Source organism: Haliotis asinina, chromosome 6 (assembly GCF_037392515.1).
Source record: "Haliotis asinina isolate JCU_RB_2024 chromosome 6, JCU_Hal_asi_v2, whole genome shotgun sequence".
NCBI classification, from domain to species: Eukaryota; Metazoa; Mollusca; class Gastropoda; order Lepetellida; family Haliotidae; genus Haliotis; species Haliotis asinina.
The window spans coordinates 32,330,748-32,344,892 of record NC_090285.1 but is presented as its reverse complement, the minus strand read 5'-3'; the positions used below and the strand labels follow the sequence as shown (position 1 = coordinate 32,344,892).

Below are 14,145 nucleotides of genomic sequence, written 5' to 3'. Positions count from 1 at the left end.
CAAGGTCTCACTGTTCAGATTAACAGTGTCTCACTGTCCAGATTAACAAGGTCTCACTCATCCTCTTATCTCCAAGTCTCCACTATACCCTGGATGCATCTTAGCTGGCTTTTTATCCAGTCAGGTCTGTACGCTGGGAAATTGAGCAAACCAATCACAGCTCACTTTCGCTTTTTAAATTATCTAACCGATTAAACTTCGCAACACAAACCATGCACAGGTTCTCTGAAAGAGGCAGGAGGAGTTTTTTGCATATTTGTTTTTTAACTGTCGGACCTATCAATGTGTCTGTATGATTTCCCCCAACTCTGGGTCGCACTGCGAACAAACCTTCACAGCTGCAACCGCTATCTTTGTTGGCACTGGCAAGTTCAGTTGTAATGGCGGCATAGCTGATTGGCTACTGTGAGAATGCGGAGCCAGCAAAGGGAGGTAATATAATTTTCGGGCCGAGTTGTAGATGCATCCAGGGTATAGTGCAGATTCATCGGAACGTATACCCTGGAGATATCAAGGATGGGTCTCACTGTCCAGATTAACAGTGTCACAATGTCCAGATTAACAAGGTCTCACTGTGCAAATACACAGGGTCTCACAGTTCAGATTAACAGGGTCTCACTGTCCAGATTAACAGGGTCTCACTGTCCAGATTAACAGGGTCTCACTGTGCAAGATTGTGGATCCACAGCATAGTAATGTCAGTAGACAAACTGGTCCAGTTGGGTACAGGAAACTAAATTTACTTTCATCAAATCAGACAAAATTCATTGAAGAAATTCCCCACTTTTCTGATATCCCATAATTAATTGCAATTAGTTACTCCATGGCTGGCACATCGATGTTTGTTACCTCTGTTACAACAACATGGAGCTAAATGTTCATCAAAAGAAAATGAACATGTGTTTAAATGATACAGTTCATCACATCAGCACTATTTCCTGAGGAGGAGAAATGACTCCATATGCTGCCACGGTCTCATTACTCTGTCAAAAGCTGATGATAAAACAACAAACAAACATACAATGACAGACACAAAGAAGATGAATTTTACATATTTATCCTACAATGTAGCTGTAGCATCGTATCATCAGACTGATAGAAAATTACTCATTGGCATTTGCAAAATGGTTTCGTTGAGCAAATGTGACACTGCAGATCTGACTTGCAAAATGACACACAATAATCACACACGTCTACAGATTTGCCTCAGTTTGAATGCTACAGCTGGTGACTGACCGGGTAGAAACATTTTACAATGTGTCACTGAATTCAGATTTTGATTCTAACTAGGTCTTACTGAAGACTTCAGAACACTTCTACTCCAAGAGCAATGTGTTATTTTCCTCTTTGCAAAGTGAAAAAGTGATGAGAATTAAATGCTCGGTAAGAGTTCACACATTTGCATAATATTCACACTCTGGTCTTCAAAGAAAACTTCAGGTTCACACAAACATCCACACTGTAAAGTCTTCACACACAAGCACATTTGATTAATACCACACGGTAACCAGTTGGGCGTACATTATGGCAGTATTTTGAGCGAAGTATCCATATCATGCACCACTGTAAAGCACTTAGATGAAATGCCCTTCCATACATCAGTCTCCCATCAGACTAGCTCTGGCACGCGGTGTAAGTTTTCGTATACGTCCCCTACTACTCATAGTAGTCATGTCTGGAGATGACCGGTTCTCACTAGAGTCTGAGTCAGAATCCACCATTCCATTCCGACCATTTGCTCGCTCATTGTCACTCTCATCTTCTTGATACTGAACTGTCCTCCTCCCTTGATTTCTGGTCTTGATTCTGGATTTTCTTTGTTGTTCGTACACAAACATATTGTCTTGTACTTTCCGCCGTTCTCTCGCACTATGACGCACAATTTCCACTTGTTTTTGGATTGACCTGGTGGCAGGTTTTGCTGCTCCACGTTTGGAAGATCTGGTAGAGTTGGCATAGTCACTGTGCTGTTTGTCATCTTCATCATCATGATCCTCGGTGCCACTGTCACTGTTGTTGCTACAACTACTATCGGATGATGATGTTCTGCCACTGGGCGATGTGGTTGATGATGTGGTTGCAGAGTTTGATTCTGATTTAGATACTAATGAGCTACTTTCATCAGGCATGTACTTGGCAGGTTTAACTTTGCCCGTAGCTGCCCGCGTTCTGTAAGAAGGTTTGGAGTGGCCGTTTGAAACACCTCCTTTACCTGCAACAGAGAGAACAGAATTGGATGAAAGACTAACATCTGTATACTATCATCTCACATACTCACTGCCTCCCATGCAGACAACCACACAAAGAGTAAGCAAGAGAGAAAGAATGCTATAAAGCAATGCTTCTTAAATGTCATTTTATCAACATCACCAAGAGACATAAAGAAAAGAAGGCATCTGCTTAAGTTACTTTTTGTCTCAGGACTGACTTGCAAAGAAGCAATTTTGTTTTCATTATTTTGCTGTCTCACACAAAACCACCATACATGGCCTTAACATCTCAAATGTTCAAACATTCAAGCAAAACCCAGTTTCAACAACACTTCATACTCACATGCACACTCCAACAATCTATACTCACACACATAAGAAACTCAAGTTTTTTATCCAAAAAGGAAACAAACTCGAAAGCCTTAACTGACATGAGTTTCTCGCTTATAATGAAACCTGATGGTGATATCAATAATATCTGTTGCACTTTGGAAGACTTGACTAAAAACACATCAATAGAGGGAAGAATCAAAACGCACCATACAATGAACATTTGGGTATCATGCACACACTTCTCAAGAAATCGAACATGCACAAATTATCCAAAATGTTGCCACTCACATCAATATATACATAACCACGATTTACAGCCTCCAGCATTGATACAACGCTACACAAACTATCAATGACCTTCCTTGGAACAGTCGTTCAAGGGTTTAATCGCCACTTCTTGTCAACCCCTTTTCCTTTCAAAACCTTAATAATGTCATCAGTCTTGGTAGCCAATGAAATCTCTTCACAAATTTTTCTGTCTACCTGACCCTGTTTGTATTTCTTTTATTTAATATTGAAAATTACTTACATAGATTCTTTATATATGACCAGTGGTTACTTTTGCATGTGAGTATATTTTCTCTGAATCTGATACTTGTCTACTGATGGGCAACACAGAGTTACACCTGAGTATGTACAGCATCACTCACTTCTCCCACCTGATGCCCGGTTTGTGCTACGTTTTGGCTGGACCTTTCCCCGTGGTTTTGATGCTACCTCCTCCTCTTCATCCTCCTCCTCCTCCTCCTCAGATTCATCCTCAACCAGGACTTGGCGGCGAGACACTTTTCGTTTGGTTCGTCGCACCTTCCCAACTTCCTCTTCTTCTTCATCATCCTCCTCAACATTTACCTTCACTTCCTCCTCAACCTCGGTGTCTTCATCTTCCTCACTTTCTCCATCACTCCTAATCACCTTACGGGCTATCAACAAAACATTTTACTTTAGACTTGACAAGAAATGAAAAACACTTAATCACTGACTAAAACTCATTCACAACATAAATTGTCTTCAATACAGTAAACTAATCCTTCCTATCACTTGGTATCACACAAAACTTTACACCCATAAGTTCCCTACAGGATGTTCAGTTCCACTCTTTAACTGTCTTTCCATCAAAGCAGGAATGTTGCTGTATTTGCCAAATATATGAGTGCCTGAACTGCAAATCCTACCTGTAAGTATCGCCTAAAGATTATTAAACCAACTTTACTGTCAAGTCTTCTTTATGCTGATCACTATACATGGTTGCTAGATAACTGTTCAACTAGTGCCACCATGACCAGGTGAAACATGACACATAAGATCATAGTACCTCAATATGAATGCATGAGGTATTCCTCTGAACTGCTATCACCATTTGAAAGTATTTTCTTCCCCCAAAAGGTCTAAAAAGATTATTGTAAAGATATATATAATGATGTCAGAATAGGCTGCTGAAGCTGGAGTTTGAAGTACCTGACACACGTGAAGTGTGTGCAGTTCTCCGAGACCGGGGGTTGGGGGCTGGACCACTGCTGTAGCCATCCGCCGAACCCCGCTCACCCCCTCCCCCATGTGACCTCGTCACTCTGACCGGTGTGTTGCTGGAGCTGGCGCTGGATGACGGCTGGCTGCTGTCAGTTGATGATCCTGGGGCTCTGTCACGACGGCTTGCTGATGACAAGTTCCCATTTGTCTTGACACTCGTACGGGACAATTTGCTGTTACACAATTGAAATAAACTTTGAGAAACTTTTGAAATTTATCAAATTTATCAATTACCCCAATTAACTGCTGATATCATTTACCCTGTTACAAACTTGTCAATGACTCCATGTTTTACAAATACAATCTCTTAAAATACCTTTACCAACTGGATTCAATTCCTTCTATTACAGTTCCAACAACAAAACTAGTACAATGGAAAAACAAGAAGTGACAACTTTAAATAACCAATATATTTAGGAAATGTTCTTCATGTGGGCACACTTGAATCCTACAGGGCACACCTGAACAAGTGCTCTGAGGCACCCATGGCACAACTGTATTCTATTCCTAGCATTATTCTTCACAATGCATAAAACATGGTATCTCAATAGTTAACTATCACCATCCAGTTCCCTAACAATAATTCACATGTGCATACCTGCCAGATGGTTTAGGCAATTGTCTGGTTTTAGTGGCATACTTCCAATGGCTGGTAATCTCCCTGATCTGATCTTCAAACATGGCTGACAACCGTAAGGTCATTGCATATATCTGCAATCACAGGAAAAACTTGTGTATGTTGGAAAACAAATATCAGTCAAAGCGTTGTTGCTATTTCATTCAGTTCTTCTACCCTGAAACTTAATGGTATAATACATCTACTGTACAGCAAGTCATAACAGCAAGACACATGTTACAAAGATAGCAACCCATGGATTGAGATATTACATACTGCAGCACTTGGCAGTGTTGTACAAACCTATCTTAGATCTAGGGAAATTGTACCTCCTGTACTTAATAGATCCGTAGTGGCAAGGATGCTTTGAAGAAATGCATGTAAATCGTCCCACACATTAACTAAATCACACCAGATGACTTGGCCACTGTAATGCTGCTCATATTCGTTATCAACATAAATGTTGGGGATAAAATTAATTGAGTAAATATAAGACGACATTTGTACAATAAACAAGCCACAAATGGTAAGGCATCCAAATTCCTTCCACCAGTTCAGTTCCATCAAATTTGAGCAAGCTACTGATCACATCTGAGCATGCTACCTCGGCGCATCCCACAACCTGCCCAAATGTCATTAACATAACTTCCTACATCTTGGCAAGCAGGTAGACAAGACCGACATACTCGAGATTTCTTGTTGGTGTTGTACGACTTTGAATTGGTGAAGATGAGTCTGACGTCCCGACACAACTCAATGGGGTTTGTATACTGGTCAGAGTCCACCTTCTCCTGCACTTGACCAAAATCCATGGGGTTCTCAACAAACTTGTAGTAGTCCTGCATTGCAAGAAATTACAACATAGTTCACATTTCCTGTGGTAATCTTACAGTCTTACATCACAACAAATTACTCTTAGTACCTGTCTATACCTGGCATTATGCATTGCCATAAATAACTAAGAACAATTAGACCCACACACCTAAGTATTCCTTACTCTAAACAAGGCATCCTCTGTAATATCCAGTGGAATATGTTCTGATAAATCTCCACCAGTAACCTGGATGCATCCATGGGTCGGACCAATAACTGCATTACCTCCCTTGTGTATACCCTCGAGATTATCAAGGTGAGTGAGTTTAGTTTTACGCCGCACTCAGCAATATTCCAGCTATATGACGGCGGTCTGTAAATAATCGAGTCTGGACCAGACAATCCAGTGATCAACAGCATGAGCATCATTCTGCGCATTTGGGAACCGATGACATGTGTCAACCATGTCAGCGAGTCTGACCACCCGATCCCGTTAGCCGTCTCTTACAGATTATCAAGGATGACAAAAGGTAGCACATGGATTATGTGAGGTTTGACAATTTCTAATGTTCTCACTGGATATTCCTCAGGATCAACAGCAGTCCTGAATGGCTTGCTGTCCTCACACTCCAGGATCCTGCCAATCAGCTGCGAGCACTCAGACTTCCACTTGTTAGGGTCCAAAGGCTTTTCCAGACGTGACCTTTTGTTGGCCTTCACTGTATCTCCCTGCAGAAACACACAATCAAGAATATCCTTGTCTTACTGACAGGGAGATCTACTGCAGGAACTTCACAATAACAAATGTACACTCTTCACACCAAACAGAGACTCTTTCAAACACATGGTGCCAAAGAATACCTAAGAGGTTAAAAAGAAATATGAAGTTCACTTTGTAAATTTCTCCCTTTATATAAAATGAAGAATAAAATCTAAAAGAATCAATATAATGTAAGTATGAAATCAGATTTTAGTCCATTAAACTCTTTAATAATATTAACCTAATTACATGAGTGTCCTCTCTTGATGTTTTAAAGATAAAGATTTATTTGACAGATACACAGAAAAATACAGTACACACTGAAGCACAGAGTTGCTGACGTTGGGGGGGACATTTCTTACCCTTTTCCTCTTCCGACTGCTGGTGGCATCATCAGTGACTTCATCAGTATCAGATGAAGAACTGTTCATCTTCCTCTCCTTCATCTCCCGCGCCAGGAAAGGCATAGCATCCAAAGCACAAGCATCACTGGCAAACAGAAACAAATTGTTTTACTCATAAAAACTGATGTCTCCCCATTCCCCCAATTCAATGTTGAGTCCTCAAACAAATATTTCAATTACTTCAATTTAAAAAATTCTATGTATGAAAATAAGATAAGAGAACTTTGCAAAATATACAGAGAAAGTTCATTTTGTTTCATAGATTCATTGGTACAAGGTTAGAAAATTTGGTGAAGATAGGTAAATTAGTTTCAGATGTATGTTCCAGCAACATCCTTTACCCTTCAAAACTGTTGCCATGGAAACAGAAAAAAATAAATAAATAAAACAAAACAAAACAAAAAGGCACATCTACAAGATATGGAGAGGGAGTATACAAATTTGGTGAAGACGGTTCAAGTAGTTTTAGAGCTATGTTGACGCACACGGAAATAACCAAGAACAATATGTCTTCCAACACATCAGAGGGAGACATAATTATACAGATGTTTATCAGTTTAACTCAACCACTGACACAACAGCATAACTCAACCACTGACACAACAGCATAACTCAACCACTGACACAACAGCATAACTCAACCACTGACACAACAGCATAACTCAACCACTGACACAAAAGCATAACTCAACCACTGACACAGCAGCATAACTCAACCACTGACACAGCCGTTTTAGTAACTTCCACTGACACAGCAGTAAACTGCACCAGTGACACAACAGCATTAACTCAACCACTGACACAGCCGTTTTAGTAACTTCCACTGACACAGCAGTAAACTGCACCAGTGACACAACAGCATAACTCAACCACTGACACAGCCGTTTTAGTAACTTCCACTGACACAGCAGTAAACTGCACCAGTGACACAACAGCATAACTCAACCACTGACACAGCCGTTTTAGTAACTTCCACTGACACAGCAGTAAACTGCACCAGTGACACAACAATATTACTGAACCACTGATACCGCCGTATTACTGAACCAATGACACAACAGTATCTCTGAACCGACACAGCAGTATCACAGAACCACTGGTACGACAGTATTACTGAACTATCGACACAGCAGCATTACTGAATCACTGACACAGCAGTATTTACTGAACCATTGACAAAACAGTATTACTGAACCACTGACACAGCAGTATTACTGAACCACTGACACAGCAGTATTACTGAGCCACTGACACAACAATATTACTGAACCATTGACAGCAGTATTACTGAACCACTGACAACAATATTATTGAACCACTGACAGCAGTATTACTGAACCACTGACACAGCAGTATTACTGAGCCACTGAGATAACAATGAACCACATACAGCAGTATCACTAACCCACTGACACAACAGTATGTTTGAACCGACACAGCAGCATTACTGAACCACTGACACTGCAGTATTACTGAGCTACTGACACAATAACATTACTGAACCAATGACAATACTACTGAACCACTGACACAACAATATTACTGAATCACTGACATCAGTATTACTGAACCACTGACAGCAGTATTACTGAGCCACTGACATAACAATATTACTGAATCACTGACACAGCAGTATTTACTGAACCATTGACAAAACAGTATTACTGAGCCACTGACTAGCAGTATTACTGAACCAATGACACAACAGTATCACTAAACCACTGACACAGCAGTATCTCTGAACCGACACAGCAGTATCAGCGAACCACTGGTACGACAGTATTACTGTACCATCGACACAGCAGCATTACTGAACCACTGACACAGCAATATTACTGAGCCACTGACACAACAATATTACTGAACCACTGACACAGAGACACCGAGACAGCAGTATTACCTTAACACAACCACTTGCAGAACACTATTATATTAAAGGGCTAAATGAGGTTCCAACATACCTAATGAAGCTAAGCATTGTGTCTGTGATGATTCCTGCCTTCTGTACAATAGCACTTCCTGGCTCGTTGAATTTTGCCGTATTGGACTCGATATGTCTGATATCGAACTGGACAGCATTCACTCTCCTGCACAAAATAATACTGTTGGTCAAAACATATTTCATATGACCACTATCATCAATGCATATAAATTTGATAAAATACTTAAACACAAAGTGCATAAAACTCAAATAAAACTGCCAATAATGAAATGACTATGTGACACACTTGAAGCAGTAATACTATCCGAACTCACCTGTAGAACCTGTTCTCCAGTCTGGCCTTGATGGTGCTCAGGTCTACAGGATATTCAATTACATGGGCATACAGTGGAAAGGCATTCAGGTCGACTGGTGCATTGAAGGGCTCGGCCAGTGAATGCTGCATCACCTCCTCCAGTCCATGAACAATCCTGTCACACTCCTCATCACGGCCACATGGAGGCCACTCATTGGCCCCTGGGTTATACAGCAGCTTCTTCAACTCCTCCTTTTCAACCATCACTCCCCCACCAACGTCACCAGGTATACCTACACACACAAGGCATACTTATGACATGTTCTACATGAGTATGGACTTTATAACTTACCCTCAAATGTTCACTTTCACAGAATTTACCCACAGAAAAGCACCCACACGACCATCGCCAAGGGGGTGGTTTCTTCAGGGTCCCTTTGTGGATTATAACTTTATTCTTTTTGGACATATTGCTAAAATTTTGTCATAAACACTTTTGTTGCAATATCATTTATTATATTTGTAGCAAAAATTAGAGTAAAAATGCCTAACATCAGCCCGAGACATGGTGGAAATACTCTGTGCAATGTTCCAGAACAGTAAAACCAAATAGGGCTGAAAATCGTTTTGCACTAAGCGACAAATTGGGCTGTTCTTCAACCAATCACATCCCAATAGTTGAGCTAAAGTGAGTGAGTAAGTTGAGTTTTATGCCTCTCTTAGCAATGTTCCAGCACTACCATGGCAGGGGACACCTGGAATGGGCTCCACACATTGTACCCATGTGGGGATTTGTGCCTGGGCCTTCGCTGTGACAAGAGAATGCTTTAACCACTAGGCTACCCCACCACTCCCCTTGATAAAGGAGAGAGAGAGAGGCAAATAGTATAAGTCAGGATAAGTATTTAAAAGGGCAAAATCTTGAAAGACACAATGACATCAATGATGTGTCTGTTAGGAGCTGATGTTCTTGTTTATACTTACTTTCCTCGTCTATCAGTTCTAGATCCCATGGACTCAGCTTCTCATGTTCTCCATTGTCCCAGCTGGAAGGATGGAACATTGCACTTTTGTTACTCTGTAACCATGTGCATCAGTCTAAATTGTCCAAGAGACTGATGTAATGTTAGTGTTGCATGTTAGCTTCCCAAACTGATACTTTATCATTAGAAGATTGTAGTATTGTCTGAACATGAATTGATGCAATGACTATGTCATACACTCAATAGACAATGAACAAACATCCCACTATGTCTTGTTTTTGTGGACAAATATGGCTTGAAGTCCATTATTTTAAATGAGTGATGGAGTATGGTCTTATGCTGCTATTAGTTATATTCCAGCAAACTGGGGAACACAAGAAATGGGCTTCACACATCTCTGGCCTGACAAGCCATTGCTTTAACAACTAGGCTGCCCTAATGCACCCATTATTTTGAGAATGATATATGACATAGAGATTACTACCCTCATACATGAGGTATACATGCTGTATAACATGGTACTTACTGGACGTTGAAGCATTGGTACATGCTGTCTGTGAATTCTGCCTGGAAGGGTTCCTGGGATTGGATTGTGCCCATCCACCAGTGGTCATCTATCATGGCCCGGAACCGGTCATCTACACACAACTTTAGACATTAAAACCATGCACTACATGATAAACACGCAATAACCATTGAAGCAGAAGTTGTGAAACAAGACGCATAAGATGCAGCAAACAAACTTTCACAAAATATCAAAGTTTTCCTTTAACTTGTGTGGACATTTTGCTGAACAGATATTCAAGGGAAATTGTCCCCATCAAGATACGAGTCCGTATTAATGTAGCCTGTTACATGGAGCTGGCGCACAGTCCCTGAGTCCCACTTGACATCTGCAGGCTGTGCTAAGCAAGCAAGTTATCCTAGTTTATGCTGCATTCAGCAATATTTCAACTACATCACAGCAATCTGTAAATAAATCCAGAACAGACAATCCAGTGATCAACATCATGAGCACTGTTCCACATAACTGGGATACAAAGACATGTGTCAGCCAAGTCAGCAAGTCTGACCACCCAATCCTGTTAGTCGCCTCTTACAACAAGCATGGGTTGTTGAAGACCAATTCTAACTCAGATCTGCACAGGTAACATGCTGTCATGAAGACTTACTGGGTTTCCATTTTCTCTGCATGGCAATGTTGTAGGCCTGTTTGAGCACCAGGAAGTCAATGACATCAGGCATGTCGTGGTACCTGCAGGATGGTATATAGAGTCAATGTTGAAGGCTCAATCCCAGCAAATCATCTCAATACCTCTACCCTAACTCATTCAGGCAATGTTGGCATATGTTCACCATCACAATATCAGCACTGTTCATTACAGTATTCATCCCTTGCTTCTGGACTTATTCTATGCGAGACAATGTAAATTGTAACTGATTAATCAAGATGTGTTACAAGACTGTTGTTTGATGCTCAGTGCTATTAAGCACCGGATTGTTTGGTCCAGGAATAAGACACCACTGTACACACAAGTTGTGGAGTATATTCATGTCATTCAGTTTTAGTGAGGAAGTTTAGTCTTGCGCCACTTTTAGCAATATTCCACAATATCACAGCAGGGGACACCAGAAATGGGCTTCACACATTGTACCCATGAGGGGAATCGAACTCGAGTCTTTGGCATGACAACCAAACGCTTAAACCATTAACCTACCCCACAATCCCAAAACATTGTGAAGCAAGTTCTTTCCCTCTTGCTAAAAAAGAGTGTAAACTCTCCTCACAGAGAATTTAGTAGGTATGAATGAAGTATAACCTAACATGACACCTCTAGTGCTGACAATGTAACATCAGCAGTACTTACTTGATGGAGAATGTTCCGCCTGTCAGCTTCCCGCTCTCATGGTCAATGAATGCAAGCTTGAGGCAGCATAGTCTCGGTGGACGTATTTCATACTTGATGCCAACAATCTTCACCAGCTCTTGTTCCTGTGGAGATCATCAGGTCTTAATGTAACAAGACTTTTGTAACTTGGAAAAGGCATGTTTTGATTTAGTTAGGTGTATCCACAAGGACACTAGTTTTTCATAAACCAGCTTCATTCAACATTAGGTCACATGAAATACATTTCTTGCTTCTCATCACCTTTTAAAAAAAAAATTAGGTACGTAATCGGGGGTTTTATGTTTTTAAATTTTTTTTATTCTCTATGGACAGTTAGTCGAAAAGTTGGAATGCCAAAAGCTGAGACTGATTATGTCATTCTACAAGATTTGTACACACACATTTATACAAACCTGTAGAAGTTAAGAATTCTTTTAAGAAAGTCCTACTTGGTACATATAAGCATTTTTATGTCCATTAAAAATTCCTACGACAATTGTAACTATATTTGTAATTAAATATTTACAAAACCCAAAACTCCTTTTCTGTCTTGTGAGCACACCCTTAGAGGGTCCCCCTGCAGCCAAGAGCAGGTTACTCTGGCCATTGACCCAACACCTTACTTTTCATGCTGAGAGTATCAGACAGAATGAGGGGAGTCTGAATGGCCAGACACCGTCTGGAAAATGTAGAAAATGCTGCTCCAAAGGATGTTGCCCCAAAAAGGACCCTTGTGCACGGCTGAAATAGCCACAAAGTAGCCTCGGATAGTGGACGTGGCTAAAACGGATTTTAACCCAGACTGTAAAAACTCCAACAATTTGACTACAGACTAAGAATAATCTAACTGGAAGGCGTCTGAGGCGAGTGCTCCTCGATGCGGAATCAAGGAGTAAAACACCAGACTCGTCACCCCAGAGGCAAACAGATCCACCTTGAACAACCCGAACAACTGTGAGATAATCCCAAATATCTCCCGATCAAGCAACTACTTGTGAGGAGCTAGAGCATGCCATGAGAGCGCATCTGCAAGAATGTTGTTCATCCCTGGGATATAAACAGATATACCCCGTATGCTGAACTGATCGCAGCACCGAAGAAAATGCCACATCTTCTGAAGGAGTGACTGAGAAACCATGCTGCCTTGTTCAAGATGTAGGGCATCGCTGTCTGATTGTCCATCTCTTAGACAGGTTCTAAACCTGCTCCTCGAAGCGTCTTGTAATTAGTAACCTTGTCCAGTAACGACTGGATCTGAGCATGGAGGATTTCCACCTTTCATGGAGATTTCGCACCAGAGTGCAATCAATCTCGGTAAAAGGCGGAGGCTCTTGCTTCCACTGAGGCATGTGACCATCACTGAGTGTGGACAGGAGCCATGGATTTGATGTAACTCTATCCCATTCCCGAAGGAATAGCCGGAGTTGTCGGTGAACATCTGGCGACAGACAGACATAGCCTATGGAGGCCCACACAAATGATGCCTGTCGCATGCTAGTTGTGAGTGCACCTCCGTGAGGTGCCGCGCTAGTGTGGATGATGGCACTTCATCGTCCTCCTGTGCCACTAGCTGCCTCTGCAAGACCGCCAAGGTAGGCCGAGTGTACTGCAACGTTTAGTTGCTGATGGCATTGCAGTATTGTTTCTCAAGGGAGCAATACACCGAGAACAAAACCTGGTTGGGGGAGGTAAATGGAAGCAAGCAGCAGCCTTGCCAAGCTGATGCCTGACTGTGGCCAGATGACCCCACAGGCGCAGTCGAAGCATAAATGCACTCATCAACAAAAGGGTGATCAAACTGTGCCTCCTCTCCCATCGAATTCCGGGACATCAAACCGCGACTAGCTGTGTGACAGGAGAAGATTAATTACCTTGCTGATAAGTGACAGCAAAATGTGCAATAGAGTTTCTGTCACCTTGCACGGAGCAAAAGCATCACCGGGAAGGCAAAACTCTGCAGAGTCGGGGTGTCCGATGGGACGACAACCTGCGGCAATACAGTAGCAAAACCTGCTGCAGGGATGATCCGAGCGATAAGGGAACTTCCCACAACTGCTCGGTCCCGCATCCTCACCCATGACCTCCTCCCCACATTCATCCAGTCAGGAGCCCTCTGTAGTGAGAGACACACAGGGAGGACCCGCTGACAAGGACAATGGATCAGGAAGAGCTAGATTGCCTAGACCAATCAACCCTATGTTCGAGCAAGGACTTGGGTGCTGAAACCCTGTGGGATCACCTGCTGACGGGATGGAACCTGATGAACAGGGGCCGGCACAACAGATAACGACTGAACAAACAGATAAATGCAAACTAAAAGTGTTTACGTATAATAGAGTAATAAAGAGCTATCATCACCAACCTTTGTAT

General features: G+C 41.7%; 1 protein-coding gene across 1 annotated transcript in view; it reads right to left on the bottom strand.

Annotated features, from left to right (window-relative positions):
* Nucleotides 1–255: 255 nt before the first annotated feature.
* The window catches only part of LOC137287482 (bromodomain and WD repeat-containing protein 3-like), a 35,156-nt gene continuing 21,266 nt past the window's right edge, over nt 256–14,145 (bottom strand). Inside the window, exons 23-35 of the mRNA XM_067819815.1 lie at nt 11,755–11,879; nt 11,059–11,141; nt 10,413–10,524; nt 9,888–9,949; nt 8,923–9,196; nt 8,628–8,753; nt 6,625–6,751; nt 6,079–6,231; nt 5,376–5,528; nt 4,672–4,784; nt 4,002–4,246; nt 3,194–3,466; nt 256–2,212 (exon numbers count right to left, since the gene is read on the bottom strand). Coding sequence (XP_067675916.1) covers nt 1,599–2,212; nt 3,194–3,466; nt 4,002–4,246; nt 4,672–4,784; nt 5,376–5,528; nt 6,079–6,231; nt 6,625–6,751; nt 8,628–8,753; nt 8,923–9,196; nt 9,888–9,949; nt 10,413–10,524; nt 11,059–11,141; nt 11,755–11,879 — 2,460 coding nt within the window. The 3' untranslated portion in view covers nt 256–1,598. The remainder of the gene's footprint in view (nt 2,213–3,193; nt 3,467–4,001; nt 4,247–4,671; nt 4,785–5,375; nt 5,529–6,078; nt 6,232–6,624; nt 6,752–8,627; nt 8,754–8,922; nt 9,197–9,887; nt 9,950–10,412; nt 10,525–11,058; nt 11,142–11,754; nt 11,880–14,145) is intronic.